Source organism: Zootoca vivipara, chromosome Z1, assembly GCF_965207765.1.
Source record: "Zootoca vivipara chromosome Z1, rZooViv2.hap1.1, whole genome shotgun sequence".
Lineage (NCBI taxonomy): Eukaryota > Metazoa > Chordata > Lepidosauria > Squamata > Lacertidae > Zootoca > Zootoca vivipara.
The window spans coordinates 46,411,688-46,431,996 of record NC_142583.1 but is presented as its reverse complement, the minus strand read 5'-3'; the positions used below and the strand labels follow the sequence as shown (position 1 = coordinate 46,431,996).

Sequence of the window (20,309 nt, the reverse complement as noted above, 5' to 3'; positions counted from 1 at the left end):
ATCGTAGAACCAGTTTGGCAGTCTTTGTTACAGTATTTTATAAATCTTCTGAAAGTAGTGGTGAATTTGGCATATATTAAATGAAACTGGCCAATTCTCAGTCCAAATATACAATAAGGAACAATCTGTACTACTGAAGAAATGGATGCCTTTCCTATTTCTCTGTGGTTCTGACTAATATTGGGTTTCTTTTAGTTAGCTGCGTTTTCTTGGCATCATTTCATAAAAGACGTCTGCATTGAGGTCATGTCCACATGAATGTTCCAGATACAACTGTATGCGAGAAGGAATGTTTGTTCCTAAATAATCCTTTCCTTTTCAAAGCTTCAGATTCTTAACAAATTGTGCAGCTGCAGAGAATTATGGGTACTTGTAATTCCATGGTATCCTGACCATGTAAAACCTAATTCCACTGACCGGTAAACTTTGCCAAGAGGAAATGGCTTGGTAATTAAACTTGAAGGTGATGAATGAACATGGTTCTGTGTAAATGCAGTCCAGACAGTCTGTTTGCTGAACTTGGGATATCTACGTGCTTTGGAAATAGGATGCTGTTTATACATGTAGGATTGTGGGGAGTTTTAGGCAATAGACATGTTTGTTCCTTTTTGTTTTTTATAAGCAGTTTCAGGCATGAAAAATTGTGGGTTGGAGAGAACACTACTGTGAAATTCCTTTCTAAAAAGCCAGTGCTTTGCTGTACATTATTGAAGGAAGAGAACTATATAAGGCACTAGTTTGCTTTCTGAGGCCAAGAAGGGGAAGCGTGTGAACAGAAGGTAACCACTGTGCTCTCAAAAATGTAGCCATTTAGGAAACAACTTTTGGTTATATTTTAAATGCACATGGACATTTATCTGGTACTCTGGTCATACAAAATGAAGTGACTGAATGGTGAAAGAAAAATCAAAGGCCAAAATCTACAGGTTTAGCTTTAAGGAATCTGCACCAGAAAACAATATGTAGTAAGTATCAATTTTGTGACTTAAACTCAAACGTTGCAGCTACAGTGAAACTTACTGGTAAGCCCTAGTGCTGGATAAGTGAGGTTCTGACTCAATAATGTAGAACGCATAAACACCTGTCTTTTCAGAATTCAGCTTCAGTTTGTTGGCCCACATCCAGCCCATCACTGCCTCCAAACAGTCTAGCATCTTAGCCACCTCTCCTGATTGAGATGGAAATAAGAGATGGCTGTCATCTGCATATTGGTGGCACTTTACTCCAATATCTCAGGTTCCAGTATCTTCATAGAGGTGTTAAATAGCATGGGGGACAAGATAGAACTCTGTGGGGCACCACAGGAAAACTTGTGGTGTCAAACAGTGGCCTCCCTTACCGACTTTCTGCAAGTTTGAGCAGTACCACTGCAGTACAGCGCGCCAACCCCCACCGCCTCCAAAAGGATACAATGGTCAATGGTATATAGAAAGTTGCTGAAAAGTCAAAAAGAATGAGCAGGGTTGCACTCTCTCCATCTCTCTCTCTTCTGACAAATGTCATATCCAGGGTGGCCAATTTAGTTTCAGTGGCATCACTGCAATACATCCAGATTCTCAGTTTCCTAGAACTATGAATGAAGCTTGCCTCCAAAGCGGATATTCGCCACTGGGCGATAGTTATTCAACATTTCTGGGTCCGTGAAGGCTTTCTTAAGGAGGGGCACTCCATAGCCTCTTCAAGACAGGTGGTACTTCGCCTCTTCCAGTGAAGCATTGATCACTCCCTAGACCCAGAGAGAGAGAGAGAGAGGGAGAAACCAGTTCTTGCTGGGTATAGGACTGGAAAAATATTTTAGATTTTGTTTAAAATTCCAACCATCAATCCCTGGTATTGTATTTAAATATTGATATAATGTTCTGCTGTAAGAGGAATCCAGCTTGTGTCCACATTGTAGTCTGTAGTACGTCCAGATTAAACTTCAGTTGATTCTACAGTCGGCATGATTGATTACAGTTTTCAGCTTGATTAACTTCCAGGAATGCACAGAAGGAGAAATGCTGAAGGGGGGAAATAAAGAAAGGAAATGGAAAAGTGCTGTCAAGTTTCTTTCTAAAAGACAGGTGCTGCAAGCTGAATATAATATTGGAATATTAAAACTGGTCATCTTTTTCACTGTGCATAAGCACTGCACTATAAATACAAAGCTTATATCCCTTTGCAGAATGGTGCTATAAGGCTTGTTTACATGTTACACTGAACACAGGTGCAAACTGCCTATGGATGTAAACATTATTTTTGTGAAACAGTAAATATTTTATTATTTGTACAGCTCAGTTATTGCAACCACTCTACATTCTACATTCTTTTGAATGTCACATATGAATAACTGTACAACTCAACTGTTACGTAGACAGGTTGTATGATCATTGAATGTAATATGTCAACACCCCTAATGAAGCTATTGTTTAAGCAACCTCACATTTTACCATTAATGCACTTGTTTCATTAATGCATTTGTTTTCTTTATTGATACTTAAAGTGAATGAAGTTAAATGCATGTTACTTACATGTACACAGGATGTAGGTTTTAGGAGTATGCAAATCTTACAGTAAAAAAATACTGCTGAAATGCATAACTAACAACATATAAAACAACAATTAAAACAGTAAAAAAAATCCCCATGCCCCCAAATCACACACTACATACAACACACTACAATGACACCAAAATATAATTTGCGTATGAAAACATTTTGTATAGAAGATAACTCTGAGGAGCCCCTTCCATGTTTCTGAAGCAATTTATAGGTCTGTCTTACCTAGCTCCACGGAATATTACTCATGCCGTATGTATTGTGTGTTTAGTACATATCTGGAATAAAACATGTATACTATTACTTGAAAAGTGTGAGTTGTTATATCTTTAAAAACAGACCAGGAATTTATTGTTGAGTAGAGTTGGTTAGTCCTGTGGTCTTTACCTGAGGAAATGGTCATTCATAAAAGTGTGAGTTTATGTTACAATCAAGGCCAAAATAGCAGCTTTTTAGAAACTGACTTGGCAGATGCCCATAATAGCAATTGGTAATCTTGATTGTTGCTTTCATTGAACATAAGCACTCTGGAAGGCCTTGTCCTGCCAAAAACATATTTCACCAGAACTTGTGAGAGGAATGAAATAAAACAGTGTGACAGTTAATTACAACCATGGTAGCTGGACTGAAAAGTCTGACCTGGCAGGTGTGCTTTGCTGACAGCTTTCCTCCTGTGAAAGCCTGACAGAAATGTCAGACTCAATACATTCTTCATACTGTGTGATTGTGGTGATTTTAGTGTGGGAGTGTGTTGGCAGGCAGGGGGTTTGGTATTTTAGGAATGTTTTACCTCAGAAACTTCTAAAGAAGTTAGGAATACTAGTCAAAAGATGTGTGTTGGAGTTATAATTTTTCTGGAGGTAAGTTGCTTGAGGTTTTTAAAAATCATTTTCAGGTAACCATAAAATGCACATAATTTTCAAGGACAATGTACAATGTGTATAAGAAGTGGAGCAAGCCAAATTTCTCTCTACTGTTCTTATTTCTCTAGATTTTTTAAGGTATAAACTGTAGAGCAGGCATCCCCAAACTTCGGCCCTCCAGATGTTTTGGACTACAATCCCCATCATCCCCGACCACTGGTCCTGTTAGCTAGGGATCATGGGAGTTGTAGGCCAAAACATCTGGAGGGCCGCAGTTTGGGGATGCCTGCTGTAGAGGATAAGCTTGTTTTAAAAGGGTAAAGTTAGGTGTGTTGTTTTTTTTTTAAAAAAACAATGCTCTGGAAAGCTGTTTTTTCCAAGACCCGTTTTGACTTGGATTTGTAAAATGAAGGAAATAAAACAGTGTTGCAGTCATTATTTACTTGTGTGTGGCCCCTTCTGCACTATACATTTAAAGCAGTATCATACTACTTCAAACAGGTGTGGCTTCCCCAGAGAGCCATGGGAACTGTAGTTGTTGTTTTTTAAAGGGAGCTGAGAATGGTTAGGAGACTCTTATTTCCCCATACAGAACTACAATTTCCAGAGTTCCACTAAACCACTCTGGAAACTGTAGCTCTGTGCGGGAACTAGAGGTCTTTCCTGACAACTTTCAGGATTCTTTGTGGGAAGCCATGGTGGTTTAAAGTGGAATGATACTGGAATGATACTGTTTTAAATGTATAGTGCAGGTGTGGCCTCTGTGTGATAAAATTAAGGTGTGCTTTATTTATTTTTTCTGCACACAACCTGCACAGCTTCTCACATGGTTGCATTTGTGCTGCTAGGATGTCATATATTCTCAGTGCTACAGATTATAGTATTTTGTTACTACATTTTCTTAGCTTTTACCCCAGATAGCATCATCTTTGCAACTGTGACACTGTGTATTGCGGGCACCTGTGGGGTATTTTGTGAGACATACTTCACGATGGTAACATAATGGGTGGTATTCAACTAAACGCAAGGATTTCTGCTTGTGCTGTGGGACTTCCTTCTTGCCCTGCACATGCCCTGTGCTACCTCCAAATCTGCCCCAGAGGGAACCCGAAAACAGATCTAGGAGTCCCACAGAAGGATGGAAAAGGACAGTACACTGCACAAGCAGATATCCTTGGGTTTAGGGAACATTCACACAGTGCAAATTGGATACTCCTCTTCCGCCTGTGTTTCATAAACTTCCTTGGGTGTAGCTTAGGGAGCAATTAGAAATAGAGTGGAAGATGTTCAGGTTTAGTTTAATCTATTAAATTTCCAGAGATTAAAGTAGCCCCCATGGTGTTACAAGAATTCAGTTTAATCAAAAGTATATAAGCTCCCTTAGTAGGCCTTGCTAAGTACTCTGTTTGAAGGGCCCTGAGTCTACTAAGGTTTCAGTTTATGCTCTTAGCTGTTGTGGGTGGTCTTCAAAGAAATTATACATATAACTTGAGAAACAGATTCTGTGGGGATGGGTAGTTAAAAATTTATCTTCTGAGTAGTTGAGACGTTAACATTTTGTCTCTCATGTATGAATTTTGTAAAGATCACACTTTTTTGTTGGCCCTGTTTTGCTTCTAAATTACTCCCTCCTTAAATCCAACCTTCAGTCTCCTGGGGGTAACAACCCACTTGTTAAGTATAACATGTTAAGTTGGCATACCTGAACAATTCGGTATGCCGGGGTGGGGAACCTTTTCAAGCCACATTTCCCTTTGAGGAGCCTTCCAAAGGCCACTTGCTCCTAGTGGATGAGGACAGTGGCAAAAGTGAGTGGAGCAGTGGACATAAATGTTACCTCTGTACAGTAGGTTAGTTTCTACATTCCAACAGCATTGTTCTCCATCTAGACAAACGAGGCATTATCAACATTCAGTGGTACATTCCACCCAAGCAAAAATATTCAAGGTGCAAAGCAGAACTAGTGGGTTGGGTGTGTCTTAAGGAGAGTTCTGACGGCCAGACAGAGACCTGGAGTGCCACATTGCCCCTGGGAATGGGGTTCCCCGTCATTACTTTTTGCAGTAATGGATTTCCCCCCAGTCTTGCAGTGCACTTTTATAGATGGTTTGAATTTTCTTAGTGACTGGTGACAGAAGCAGGTTAATCTAGAAATCCAGGTTAATCTAGAATGCAAGAGCATGCTGTTGTATAAATGTTGCTGCTTGTAAACAGTTCCAAGAGGTGGTCAGCTTGTTGCATTTTCCAGATAGCAACCGCTGTTTTCATTAAGCATGGGTGCCAATGTGATTATTTAATGATTTTGGCTCAGTTTATTACACCTGTTTTTATTGTGAATTCTATAGAAAGTGGCAGTATGGAAAATCACTCTTTATTCAAAACTGGGTGGAAATAGGTGCCATGAAAGTTTTACAACTTTGCCTTTTTAAACACTGTGAAATCACAAAGTTGAATGTACAAGATAGACAGCAGTTGAAGTTGATATTTTATCTTAAAGGCACTGTAGGAAGCTCATATCATTTCACTCTTAAGTCTTTCACTCCTGACCATTCTTCAATAGTAACCTTTATAAAAAGCTTGTTTCTGTCATTGCTGTTGATTCCCTAAACTTCAGACAGTTGCCATTGGACAGGTGAACAGGCACACGTGCACACCTCAAAACACTGGCATTCTGTTTGGCATACAGTTGGGTTTGTTGACAGGAAACTTATTTTGCATCGGTTTTTGCCTGATTACTATTTCTGTAGTGCTGGGGTGATGACATCATTGTTCACAGGTCAGCTGGTGGTGGTTGGGAAGAAACGCTTATTGGCTGGATGCTGGTTTTATAAATTGGTCTGAAAGTTTAAGCATAATTTGTGTATCTGAGTTGTGCTTGCGTCAAAAACCGAGACAGCCTTAATGAGCATTGCCTGCTTTAATTTGAAATTCTTGTTGGGAAATCATGGGAAAATGGAAAAAATACATGCTTGTATGTCACCCTTCAGATTAACAGTTTATGCAGAGCTCAAACATCTGAGCACACATGCTGCTGACGCAGTTCTGGAGCAGCTGGTGGAGAAATCTCCTGCTATAAATGTCTGTCTGTCTGCATTTTTATAGGATAGCCTGTTAAGCCAAAAGGGCTTGTTTACTTGTAGGAGTCATGCTAAATATGGTGTGTAATCTGACAGCTGAGTTCCATGCATAAAGGAAAGCACGGCAGCTTTGGGCTACATGGAGGACTTAAATCTATATTAATATCAGTGTGGGCGGGGGTCTTGTACAGCAAAGGAGTACAGGGTAAATGCTTATTTGGAAAACAACCAAAATACACATGAAACCATAGCTGCCAAGTTTTCCCTTTTCTCGCGAGGAAGCCTATTCAGCATAAGGGAATTTCCCTTAAAAAAAGGGATAACTTGGCAGCTATGATGAAACATTGCATTGTAGGTTCCGGAAGCATATGCAAAACGAAAGTAATTCTACTTTTTCTGTTTCCTTTCCTATCTGGTCCTTAGTTGATTCATTTCCAATTGGGAGTTTTGACATGTGCAAGTATCTGGATACTAAATCCTGTGACTAAGTATTTGTCATCTTTCCTTCATTCCCACTTTCTACCTGTTCCAAATTTTCAGCTCCACTTAGCAACAGTTGTTCAAGGGAGCTTTTGGAACAAACTGCACTCTTCCGGGGCATTTCTTGGGGTTGGTGATCCATGTAGATAACACCAACTGAATAAAGTTAGAGAGCAATCCAGCTAAAGTTGGTGACTTAATTCTCTGTTCTGTAGGCAAGTTAAACATGTGTCTCCTCTGAAACCAGTAGGAATTAAGACTGCACACACATTAGGGAGCAAGTCCCATTGAGCTCAATGAGACTTATTTTTTTGAGTGAGCATGCTTGGGATTATGTTTCAAGAAGGTTTTATTTTGTCAGGTGTCATTGCCTGAGTTTGTACTTGTAGATAAGAGACAGCTAATATGAGAACACAAGAGTGTATCTTAGCTGCGCTATTCACTTCCCTGGTTTTGCCCCATTTGCACCGCACATTAGCTATGCCATAAATCAAAATTAGGACAATTATTGCACAAGACCCAATTGTAAATGCTACTGAGGGCAGGGCTCATAAAATGGAACAGACTCTTGTGAAAGCAAATATAAAAAGCTCATATGTCAGCAGGATCAATCTTGTAAAACAAGCTTTGCATCTCCCATTTTGTACCTATTACATATTTAAAGTAATAAATGTGGAAGTTATAATTAAATACCCAACTGCATTTTTGAACTCGCCTTTTCACATGTAGTTAATAAAAACAACAACACAAAAAACACAAATAGGCTAACTTCTGAAATCTCTTCCAGGATAAAAAATGTCTTTTCTTTTTGAGACATAACCTTTTTGTGATTTCAAAACAACATATGTATTTAACATCTGGAGCAACAGATGTGCAAAATTAAGAAGAAGGTGGTTTTATGGGTTAGCTGGCCAGTGCTCAGTTTGGTCTTACTTGGGGAAGGTGGAAGAAATGAATCTGTAAAAGGCCTTCATTTCACTTAGTGTTGGATGACCTGCATTGGTGGCAGAAACTAAAGCACTGTCTGAGCAGCGTTTTAATGTTGCCAGTACATCTTTACGAAATCAACCCGTGCAAATGCCACAATAAATCACTTGCCAAGTTCTGACATACGGTACCTTGTTTTGTTGGTGTTTGGTAGCCAAGTTGGTGGGAGTTGCAGGAAAAGGATACTGGTTCCAAAACAATAGCTTCAGTTTTAAAGAAATCGTTTTCATGTTTGTGTTCTTGTTGGTATGCACTGTTTAACTACATGCTGGCCATTAGTGATAATGGGCAAAGTGGGGGGGGGGAGTAAATTTCACTGATATTTTGCTGAAAAATAAACCACCAACAAATTCATAACCTATCTTGCCAATAACTTCCTCTTTCAGAATGTGGAAAGGAACTAGGCTATCCTCAACTTAATCATAGCAAATAGGGAAAAGCTGATTCATCAGATTAATGTAGCACAGGGATGGAGAGCCTTGGGCCCAGGGACCAAATAGAACTTCTAGGCATCTCTATTTGGCCATTTGGATGCTGTCTAGGCCACTCGCTTGAGTGCTTTTGCCTAGCCAAACGTGTCCTTGAACAGTGGCAATGCCTTTTACTTGCTTGAAAGGAGGATGGATATGGCGTTTGTAGAAACATTTGACTTTTGCATGCCTGGAATTAATTCTCCTGTACAAAGGTTAAGAGACACACCATTGCTCTGCCCAGTTTTTCCTCTAGTCCCGCTCACCAGTGCCATGCAGCCCCTGGAAAGTTGCTTATGAGGGAAGCTGAAGTAGTGTTTTTAGAAATGAGCACCCACTACTATGGTTTTCGTTTTGTGTTTCCATTAGCTCTTCAAGTTCTGGGAATGTGGCAGACCGCGTCTTGGCACAGCTGCTGACAGAAATGGACGGGATTGAACAGCTAAAGGATGTGACTGTTTTGGCTGCGACAAACCGACCAGATATGATAGACAAGGTAAGAGGTTTGGGCACTTGCCCCTACTTTTGTTAAAACTACTTTATTGGAAGTGAAATGTTTTAAGATTGCAGTCAATTGTAGTCAAACGTCTTTGTAAATTACTGGATTTTTTTTAAAAGGGGTTTTTGTATAAGGCTCAACAAAAACAGTTGTTCTCATGGTTTTCAGAAGAAACCACGGTTCGCTCCACCAGTGCTGCTTCTTCAGCATTTGTTGAAAGCAATATGCAAACTGACCACTAAGACCTCTATGCATTCACAAGGCAGTAAGTTAGAGATGTTTGCTGCAACCAGAACAGCTTTGAGCAAGTTGGTCTGCTTGGGATCTTGGGGTCCTTTTGTTTCAGGATTAATGGACCATTTTGTAGAGTTGGCCAGCCTTGGAAGTACTGTATCTTGAAATCTCAGAACTAAATACAGTACATATCTCCAGCCCATGTGGGGTGGAAGGAAAAGTTTCTTTCCATAGGCAGGAGGGAATTCCCCCACACCAGTCAGTTACCTAGCCTGTGATAACACTTTCTTTCCTCCGATAGATAAAATTGTAGGTAATCATTCAGAGATTGTTTAAGCAAATTGTGCATTGTGTCTTTGTTCTCCCAAATGTGTTTTTGATCAGAATTGCATCCAATCTCCTAACTTTGAACCTTCATAGACAACCAGGATGATAGCTTGTTAGCCCTCCCTGAATTGAGTGCCTTTCTCTGTAAGACAGAAACAGAGATTTACCAGCAAGAATGTCCTTTTCTTGGTTTCCATCATCCATAATACCTCTGGCATCTATTTGTAATGGCAGGCTAGAACAGAAGAAGCTGTTACAACCCCAGGGAACTCTGTGATTGTTTCACAACAGGAAGTAATGTGTGTGTAGCTGAAGAATTGGATTGCTTTAGCTCCTGCTGGGTGAGATCTGAGTGTCAAACACATTAGCTGGGATGCCTAGAGCATAAGGGCTGAGAATGAAGTGATAGTTTCTGGTTTGTGATGGCACCCTGGTGTTTCTGACAGCTCATCCCAGCAGTGTGCAGCAGTTGCATCCTCAAGTGCCCTATTTGCATGAGAATGACAGGATGTGATTGGACAAATGAAGATTAATGAGAGAGAGTAGTGTCAGTGTGCTATATTGTCTTTAGATTCATGATGCTCTTTGTTTCATTACCAATGAGAAACTTCAGTGTAGCATGGAACAGAAACTGGGGGAGATATAGTGAATGAAAAATATGACCAGAGTTTAGATCTGGTTTCATAAAACCAAACCATATTCATCCTGAAATAAAATGCAAAATATATGTACTTGCATGTAAAACAGTGGATGGATCCACATCTGACTGTGTTTATGCATCCAAGCTTCATAAATTAGGGGCATCATGTTGGTTTTTCTGTCATCTGCATAGCAGAATAGACTCCTCTAGAGTCAGGGTGATGCTGTGCACACGCTAATAGCATTATCAAAAAATTCTCTCACAGTGTACTGTACCTACATTTTGGGGAAATTCTTCCTTAGTGTCTGCTTTGGTATTAATTTGTTGAACCAGAGAGTTGAAAATTCTCATTCTGCTGCCCTGCCAATTGGATCAAATATAGAAAGGTTGCTTCTTCTAGTTGGTTCAAAGAAAAGTTGTTGCCTCTTGTTATGTTATGAAATTTAATATTCCAGTATGTGTTGTATTTGGCTTGCTTTTACATCCTAAGAGATATTCGGTGAAAAGATAGATGAAACTTTACAATACATATAAACCTCAAGGGTTAATTACATCAGCCTATCAACTGCTGCTAGTTAATTTCCCTTTCATATTTGAGTTACTAATTTTTTTGCGGTAAACGGCTGAATTCAAACAGGCTAAAAATATTGGTATCTGTAACACTTCTGAATGATGTGTTCTGAGTAATTGAAGTCACCAACGTGGACCATTATGTTTTCATGTCCATTTATTCCTCTTTCTCTTGGAACCAGTATAGCAACATTATTGGCATGTTTAAAAATACTGGGTTTTAAAGGTGGATACAATACAAACTATACCACTAGATGAAAGCAAGAGAAGCAACTTCCAATATCACATAAGTGAATGGTTCTTGTCTTGGAGTGTATTTTACATTTATTTATACTCTGTACCCATAACAAATGTTTCTAATTTTTTTTTTACCAACACATTTATTTTTGAGAAAGTTATTGTAACTTCTCTTACTACTTCTGCTACAAGATCAAAGCTACACCTCACACTCTCTCTGCAGAGGCCATTCACAGGTTGGAAGTGAAATTAAAAACCTCTCTCTGAAAAAGGCCTGTTAGATTTTACTTGGAAGACTCTTATCTGGTCCTGATCCAATGTCCAAAAGACAGTGGAGCTGTGTTAGTGGAGTTTAGTGTTAATTAAAAGTAGTTTAGTTTTGATGAAAAATAAAAAGTGAGTGATTTGGCAGAATCAGTAACAAGTTTTTAAGTTTTGGCCTCCAGCGAAAAAGCAATCTTTCCTTTTGAGAAACATCAAAGTTCTGCCCGTCTGGAGGCTTATGAAAGAAATTCAAATATTCAAGTTTTATGGGTGAACTAGTAAAGGGAAAGGGAAAGAATTTCAATACATAAGTTATCATCTGGCAACATGTTGAAGTTGTCATAAATCAGGTAATCTGAAGCTGTAAACATGTTCAGCGTTTGTTTCGTCTGGAACAAATTGTGGTTATTGTATGATGCTCATTTATGCATTTCTATTGGGTTTTTCAGTCTTGCATCTGATTGGTAAATGCAGTATTAAGTGCTGTAGGTTGCAGGACAATTTTATCATCAGATTTACATGAGATGTGAGGAATAATTCATTTCTTATAATTTTCTGTCATGGTAGTGGTCCTGTAAGTTGAATATAGCAATGAAATTGGCTTCACAGCAGAGATATAGACTGAATATGCCCATGCCGCTCCAGAATCAAAAGCATATTACTATGAACCTCCCAGGCAGACCCATTAAGAAATTGTTTCACTCCCTTTTCACTCCTTTAGTCATGAGAGTGACTTATATAGAAGGTATCCTTCTGACAGCAAAGCAATTGTTGGGAGAATTAAAGTAACATGTGTAACACTTAAACTAAGTGTTTGACAGGGAATAGGAGTGGCACTACTGTTCTAAGAGAGTGCAATTTGGATTTGTATACCATTATGGTTGGTAATTTTTTGTGAAAGCCATCCGTGTGAGCTGTCTGTTGGCTGCCACCTGCTTTCTGCCTTTAAACTTCTGGGCCGTGCAACAGCGTTGTAAAATGGCGCCAGTAACTGCATGTGACAGCGGTGATTGTTTCTGCCACAGTATCTTCACTTCATTGTTCCAGTGCTGCACTGTACCTGGCACACGATATAAGTGTGATGCCACAGGCTATGTGATAAGCTTATGAAGTTAGGGCCTGAGGACCTTTGTCTTTTCCCTGAAGTGATGGCTTCCTTTTTTTGGGTAATATTGGAAAACATATCACCCTTTTGAGTATTTGGGAATATTGATCTAAGGACTTTAGAGCTGGAAGTTTGTTATAATGTGTCTGTGTGCATCACAATTTTCAGCACAAAGAGCAGTACATCATTACTTCTAATTGCAGTGTTGTTTTTCTGAAGAATCAGAGGTCATTGTTGTGTTTAAAAGTATTATGCAGTTCACAAAGTCTAAGAATCTTGGTTCTTACTGGGTTGCTGTCGTTTTTAAGTACTAAATATTTTTCTCATATTTTTCTTATTTAGTATTAGTTTATGTTTATGGGCTTGCTTTAAAACAAAAACAAAAACCAGCCTGGCTTTATTTGAACGTCAGAAAGCTACGGTAGTTTAGAATGTTTTAGAAAGGACTTCCGGCGAGGCACTCTCACGAGGCAGATCAGGGAAATTTTCTCCGCTCCTGGCTGGGGACTGGGGGGGCAGTTTCGGCGAACTTCTGCCCCCCAAAAAAGGTCTGAGAGGATAGTTCAGACCAGTGGTGACCAGAGCAGTGCAAAAAACGAGGGGTTCTTGAATTCCCGGCACTGAAAAGTGGAAGGGAGAAGAGGACCCCCCAGCGCATGTAAGAAGGGCCGCCTCAGCCAAGTGACGCCGCGACGATCTGGTGAGTGGTGCCGAACTCTCCGCTTCTAAAGCCGCGCATAGCTGACCCCCAAACAAGGCTATAATCACCAATAAACACTATCTAGAGACTCAATTAAGAAGCGGAAATACAATATAAGAGAACAAAGGGGGCCAGAGACAAGTTTGAAGCAAGAGAAAGCGGCGGCTGAAAAAAGATTTAAAGCATACCGGAGCTCCGTGTTTACTCGATGGGCTGGAGTGCAGGAAAGATCTTCATATCGGTAAATACATACTCTTTATAACGCTGTGAGCAGAACTCCAAAACCGGGAGGATAAAGTAGGCGAATGCCTGGGGAGAGTATTAAGTGAAGGAGGGGATTTAAACCCCCAGCGCTTAAAGAGAACTGTGTTGAAAGGACTGCTTTTTAAAAAAAAGCAAGTAAAACAAAATAAAAATCCCAGGCAGAGAAACTAATAGTCAAATATATACAAAGCAAAGGAACTGTGAAACAGTAAGGGAGGCTGAAATTTATGCTGAAATACATGCGTACCATAGCAAAAGGCAGAAGACAAGAGCGGGGAAGGCGGGGGGAGAGAGAAAGAACGAGAGGGCTCTTGGAATAAAACCAAAACGCAATAAAACAAGAGCTAAAAAGAGAAGCGAGAGGAGGAGAAAGAGGACGAGATCGGAGAGGGGAGAAATCAGGAATACGTGGGAGAGCGCAGGAGATCGCCGAGAAAATAAATAAATAAATAAATAAAGGATTAATGGCGACGAAAGAGAGTTAAAAAACGCTGAGTACACTTCCGCCTTCTTCTTGCTCAGAGGAACGATAGAGTCCATACATATTATATACCGGGAAAGAAACCACAGTGGCATCTAGCGTACGCAATAGGAATCTCACAGAAACTTGGAGAAACGCTCTCATAGCGACACCCAGTGGAGAGACAAGGGAACTGAATGAGTTATCAAATGAACTGAGTGTAGTGAATCTAATGCATTGAATGTATCTCTCTCTTTTCTTTTTACATATAGTGGAATGGAAAGGATGAACTAAGAGTGTAATTACCCCCAAACTCCCAGGAATCAAGGTGTATAAGTAAAGGTGTATAATTAATTCTAATTGATAAAAGGGAAAATTATTATATTTTTATAGAAGTTAAAAGTTTGGAAGGTTAATCAGATTTGATTAATTGGACTGGATCAATTAGATTAATTAGATTGGATCAATTAGATTGGATAATTAGCTTGGATCAATTATGAAATTTGTGGTCTGATTTAAGGGGGACATTGTGTGTTTGAGCGGTGGGGGGGATTTTGATACCTTCAAAAAGGGGGGAAGGATAAGGTGTATTTAATTGATCAATATAGGGTGGGGACTGCAACTGATTAACTTTGTACATTGTGTATATAGAGGAAGAACCATGACATCAACCAAAAAAGGACAATCTCAAATGACAATCCCAGCGGCTCTGCCGAGAAGACAATCCGCTCCGGAAATGGACCCTAATGCAGATATTAGAGAACTGATAATAAACATGAACAAAACATTGAATGATAAATTGGACAATATGGGACTCAAAATAGAACAGAATTCCAAATTAATAGAACAAAATTCGAAAATAATTACGGACTTATCAGGACAGATAAAGGATTTAACAATCAAAAACATGGAGACTGAAAAATCAGTGGCGGAAGTAAATACAAAAGTGATGAAACAAGAGGAGACGATGAAAGATATTACAAAGAAAATCCAGCAAGAGAACAGAGATTTAAAGAAATACCAAGATACCACTAATGTGGAAATGAGTCAACTGAAGCAGGCCCAGGAAGACATCCTGGACCAAATTGCGATTTTGGAAATGTATCAGAGGGAGTTAATTTTGAGATTTAGGGGCGTTCCGGAGGTGCAGGGAGAGGATATTATGAGTAAATTGATAAAAGAATTAGCGGAATGGCTTGGAGTAAGAGAAGATGAGTTGATAATGGATGTAGATAAAATATTTAGAGTAAGACCGGAGGGGAAAAAACAATACAGGGGTCCAGGAGATTGTCTGGTGTATTTGAATTCCAGATTGCTAAAGGATAAGATATTGCAAAAACGGAGATTGAGAATAGATGGCCACAATGTTATCATATATAAAGAAATTCCAAAGCGCATCTTGAAGAAGAGGGAAAAATATAAGGTTCTAACAGACGCGCTGAAATTGAAAGGTATTAGATTCAAATGGCTAGTCCCGGAAGGTCTGTCCTTCACCATTAAAGACACAAGGAAGGTTATCAGATCAGTAGACGTGATGGAGAAGGTTAGAAGAACATACAGAAAGGAACTGGGGGAGGAGGGGGATTCGGAAAGAGAACAAGAGGAAGGAGTAGGAGAGGAGGAGGTAGAGAGATTGGGGGTGACAACGTAAAACGAACATAACAACGAAGAACCATTTTATAAGTGACTTCGCTTTCTTTTGGTTTAGAATTTCTGTTGGTGACTCTGTAAGGTATTCAAATAAAGTGATTAAATATCTTCGATTGTAGTGAGTATAAGAAATGGAGCTTAGGATAATATCCTGGAACGTAAATGGCCTAAATGATAAGAAAAAGAGAAACAAAATAGAACATATATTAAAAAAGGAAAAATGGGATGTGATCTGTCTGCAAGAGACACATATCGCACAAAAACACGAAAGGATTTTGATTAACAAAAGATTGGGGGAAGAATATATAAATTCAGATAAGGTAAAAAAAAGGGGAGTTGTCATGTATATAAATCCCAAATTAAAAGCTGAATATAAATTTAAAGATCAGGAGGGAAGGATATTGGGGGTACAAGTAATCAAAGAAAACAAGAAATTACTCTTAGTAGGAATATATGCCCCAAATGGGAATCAAGGACCCTTTTTTGAGAAATTGCAAAAGATGCTAAATGATTATAATAATGATGACATGATATTAATGGGGGATTGGAATGGGGTGACATCAGTAGAGTGGGATAGATCCCAAAACAATGCTAAACCAAGATTAAAATCAGGAAGTCTACCGGGGACCTTCTTCCAACTGGTGGATGATCACGGTTTGGAGGATGCATGGAGGATGAAAAATGATAAAGTGCGACAATTTACATTTTATTCGGAGGCTAACAAATCTAGCAGCAGAATCGATGCCATATGGGTTTCAAAAACTTTAACGACAAAAATTTCTAAAGTTGAAATAATGCCAAAATCCATCACAGACCATAACTCGATGAAGTTGGAGCTAAAAGGGAGCAGTAGAAGGTACAAAAGTTGGAGGATGAATGAGTGGTTATTAAACGATGAAAAAATAGTAAAAGAGGCACAAAAAAGAATGAAGGAATTTTTTGATATAAATATGACACAAGATATAGATATAAGAACGGTCTGGGATGCGGGAAAAGCATATATAAGGGGTTTCTATATTCAACAGAATATAATACAAAAAAGGGTGAAGGAGTGTAAGTTAAAACAGATACAGAAAGAGATAGAACTGAATGAGGGGCTATTAAATAAGAACCCAAGGGACAAGGAATTAAAAAACAAAGCCAAATTATTGCAGTCTCAATTATCCGCACTTTTGTCGGAGGAGTTAGAGAATAAACTAAAGTGGATGAAGCAAAAAACATTTGAAAGCGGGAACAGGCCTGGAAAATTGCTCGCCTGGCAAATAAAGAAAAAACTTAAAGAAAGATATGTGAACAAAATAGTATATGGAGGGCAGGTATTAGATACAGAGGAGAAAATTAAAGAGGGTTTCTTGAAATTTTTTAAAGGATTATATAGCAAAGGCCAAGAGACAGAACAAGAGGTAACGAAATATCTACAAGGGAAGGAAATCCCCATGGTAAATCAGGAAAACATGAAGTATTTAAACGAACCAATATCGCTGACGGAGGTACACCAGGCAATTGCAAAGATGAAAATAGGAAAGGCACCTGGCCCAGATGGGCTAGCTGCGGCACATTATAAAAAAGTTGAGGACTCGCTAGTATTGCCATTGAAAATCTTGATGAATAAAATCATGAAAGAAGGCTCAATTCCAGAATCCTGGCAAGAAGCCTCTATTACACTAATACACAAACCAGGAACGGATGGAGAATTGGTAAATAATTACAGACCGATCTCTCTGTTAAACAATGACTACAAGATCTTTGCGGGAATCCTGGCTGATAGATTAAAAAGGGTTATGAAAGATGTAATAAATACAGATCAGTCAGGGTTCCTGCCAGGAAGATATATAAAAACTAACATGAGAGTAGTGATTGATCTAATAGAATATTTGGAACTTAGACCCAGTAAAAGGGCGGGTTTTGTATTAGTGGACGCGGAAAAAGCGTTTGATAGCCTATCAAGATCATTTCTCTATAAGGTTTTGGAAATGGCAAGGCTAGGTGAAGATTATTGTAGGGGAGTTAAAGCAATATATCAAAAGCAAATTGCAAACATAATTATAAATGGAGATAAAACAGATTGGTTTGTAGTAGAAAAAGGAACTAGACAGGGGTGTCCTCTTTCTCCGATATTGTTTATTTTATCATTGGAAGTACTGTTGAATCAGATAAGGGCTGAGGAGGAAATTACTGGAATCACATTAGGAAAGGAAATTTTTAAGGTAAGAGCCTTCGCGGATGATATCCTAATAACGACAGAGGATCCAGAGAAGAGCATTAGTAAAGCATTGGAGGTAATTAGAAAGTTTGGGGAAGTATCCGGATTCAAATTAAATAAAGAAAAAACCAAATTATTAATAAAAAACGTACAGGAAAAAGATCAAAAGAAATTAGAAGAGGAGGTGGGGTTAAAAATTGTGAATAAAGCTAAATATTTGGGAATAGATATCACTATGAAGAATATAAATTTATTCAAAAATAATTATGAGAGAGTTTGGAAAGAAGTTAAAAGAGATTTGGATAGGTGGAACAAATTGCATTTATCATTGTGGGGAAGGGTTTCAGTTATTAAAATGAATACATTACCAAAAATGCTTTATCTATTCCAAACTATACCGGTGATAATAAAAGAGGATTGTTTCGATATCTGGAGGAAAGACATAACTAAATTTATATGGCAGGGGAAAAAACCTCGTATAAAATTTAAATTGTTGACACAAAAGAAGGAAAAGGGGGGGCTCTCACTACCAAATTTACGATTATATTACGAGGCAGAATGCTTAATATGGATGAGGGATTGGATGAAATTAGAAAATACAAAAATTTTGGACCTTGAGAGCTTTAACTCTAGCTATGGTTGGCACGCATACTTGAATTATGGAAAAGCTAAAACAAATAAAGAATTTACCAACCATATATTAAGAGGGGCACTATACAAGGTATGGGTCAAATATAAAAGGTATATTGAATTGAAAACGCCGCTATGGATCTCTCCCATAGAGGCTTATGCACGCAAAAAATTAACTACTGAGATAAAATGGCCTGTATATAAACAATTAATAGTAGAGCACCATGAGGGGTATAAATTAAAGCCATATGAAGAATTTAAATGTTATGGTATCAGTAATTGGCAATATATACAGTTGGTCAATATATTTAGAGCAGACAAAAAGATAGGTTTTGCAAAAGAAGATTCACTATTTGAAAGAGAAATCATTCAAAATAAAAGTAATCTGTTATCCAGAGCATATAATTTACTACTGGGGTGGGACTTATTTCAAGAAGAAACGACAGAATCTATGATTAAATGGTCCCAGGATCTCGGTCAGACAATACAAATTGACCAATGGGAGAAATTGTGGAAGCAAGACATAAGATTTACGGCTTCTTATAACATAAAAGAAAATTTTATCAAAATGTATTTTAGGTGGTACTTAACACCTGTAAAGATGGCCAAAGTATATAAATTGAAAAATAATTTATGTTGGAGATGTAATCGGGAACCTGGCACATTTATACATATGTGGTGGACGTGTCAAGAAATAAAAAAGTTTTGGTTAATGATTCATGAAGAATTAAAGAAAATGATGAAAAAATCGATAAAGAAAAAACCAGAGATTTATCTATTAGGTTTATTAAGTGAAGAGATCCCCCAAAAGAACAAGACAGTGTTCTTGTATGCGTGCACAGCAGCCAGGGTTCTAATAGCTTCTTATTGGAAGACATCCAAAATACCAACGAAAGAAGAGTGGATAAATAAGCTTAGTGAGTATTTATTAATGGCCAAGCTAACAGTAGCCTTGAGAAATCAACCGAAACAAAAATTAAGAAGCGAATGGGAAAGTTATGATGAATATATAAAAAAATATTTTTTAAAAGTGGGCATGCTCACATGCTTAGAATAAAAAGATATGAGGGGTTATAAAAACAAAGAGTGGAGATACAAGATAAGAGTGATAGAGGAATACAGGAAAGACAGAATGCATGCAGAGAAAATACATAAGTGATGGATTATACTTAGAAATGGAAGCAGAAGTGAAAATAGAAGTCGGGTAAATAAAGGAGGGAAGCTTGTGGGGGTGGGTTGGTGTTGGGGGGTGATTGGTATTTGGTGAAATTTGGTATATATATTTATTTTTATTTTTTATTTATTATTATTATTATTATTATTATTATTATTATTTGTCTATCTGTTTGTTTGTTTGCTTTTTTCGTTATTATTATTATTTATGGATATTACGGATTATTCTTTATGTTTATTGGTTTACAGATTATTTGTTGTTTATGTTGAGTTGTATAAAGATTGATGCTTAATAAAAAATAAATAAAAAAAAATAGAATGTTTTAGAAACCCTGTTAAACTTAGACTGGGGGGACGACGACAACAACAACAACAACACAAATTCATTGATTCTGACATGACCTCTGAATTAAAATATTTTCACATGACACTAAAAACTGAGCAAATATCACAACCTTGATGCTACCACTGTGTGGGATGTGTCTCATGTCACCATCCATCAGTAGGGCTGATTGAGGGGGGAACGTGGAGCAGGGCCTTTGTAAATTACCTCTGTGAGGAGTCAGGTTCGTACTAGAAACTGGTGTGTGAGGTAATCAGGTCTTTGACAGTTGCAGTCTTAAATAGCAAAATCAACACCTGTTTTTGAACTGGGATTGGAAGCTTTCCAGGAACAATGAGGTCCAGCATCTTGATAGGCTAAGAATTGTCTAATTAAATAATAGGGCAGAGTTAAGGCAGGTTTCAGATAATTCCTTAATTTAAATAAGGAGTGTGCTAGGAGACAAGAAATATTATTGGTTGTGATATGGCCCCACTGAACTCTGTCAGCACTGTGTTATTGACATCAGCAACCATTTTGCCTGTAGGGTGTTCCTTATTTATTGATTGTATGCTGACATTCATAAAGGTGTCTGAATTGTTTCCAGTGGAATTTTC

The 20,309-nt window shown here is 38.3% G+C and overlaps 1 protein-coding gene across 8 annotated transcripts in view; it reads left to right on the top strand.

The window, feature by feature from the left end:
• The window catches only part of AFG2A (AAA ATPase AFG2A), a 161,343-nt gene that overhangs the window by 34,765 nt on the left and 106,269 nt on the right, over positions 1-20,309 (top strand). For all 8 annotated transcript variants that reach the window (XR_015947767.1, XR_015947766.1, XR_015947768.1 and 5 more), the window contains exon 14: positions 8,784-8,910. Coding sequence is in view for 5 of the 8 variants with exons in the window: in XM_088660359.1 (XP_088516485.1) it covers positions 8,784-8,910 (127 nt within the window). In the remaining 3 variants the exon portion in view is untranslated. The remainder of the gene's footprint in view (positions 1-8,783; positions 8,911-20,309) is intronic.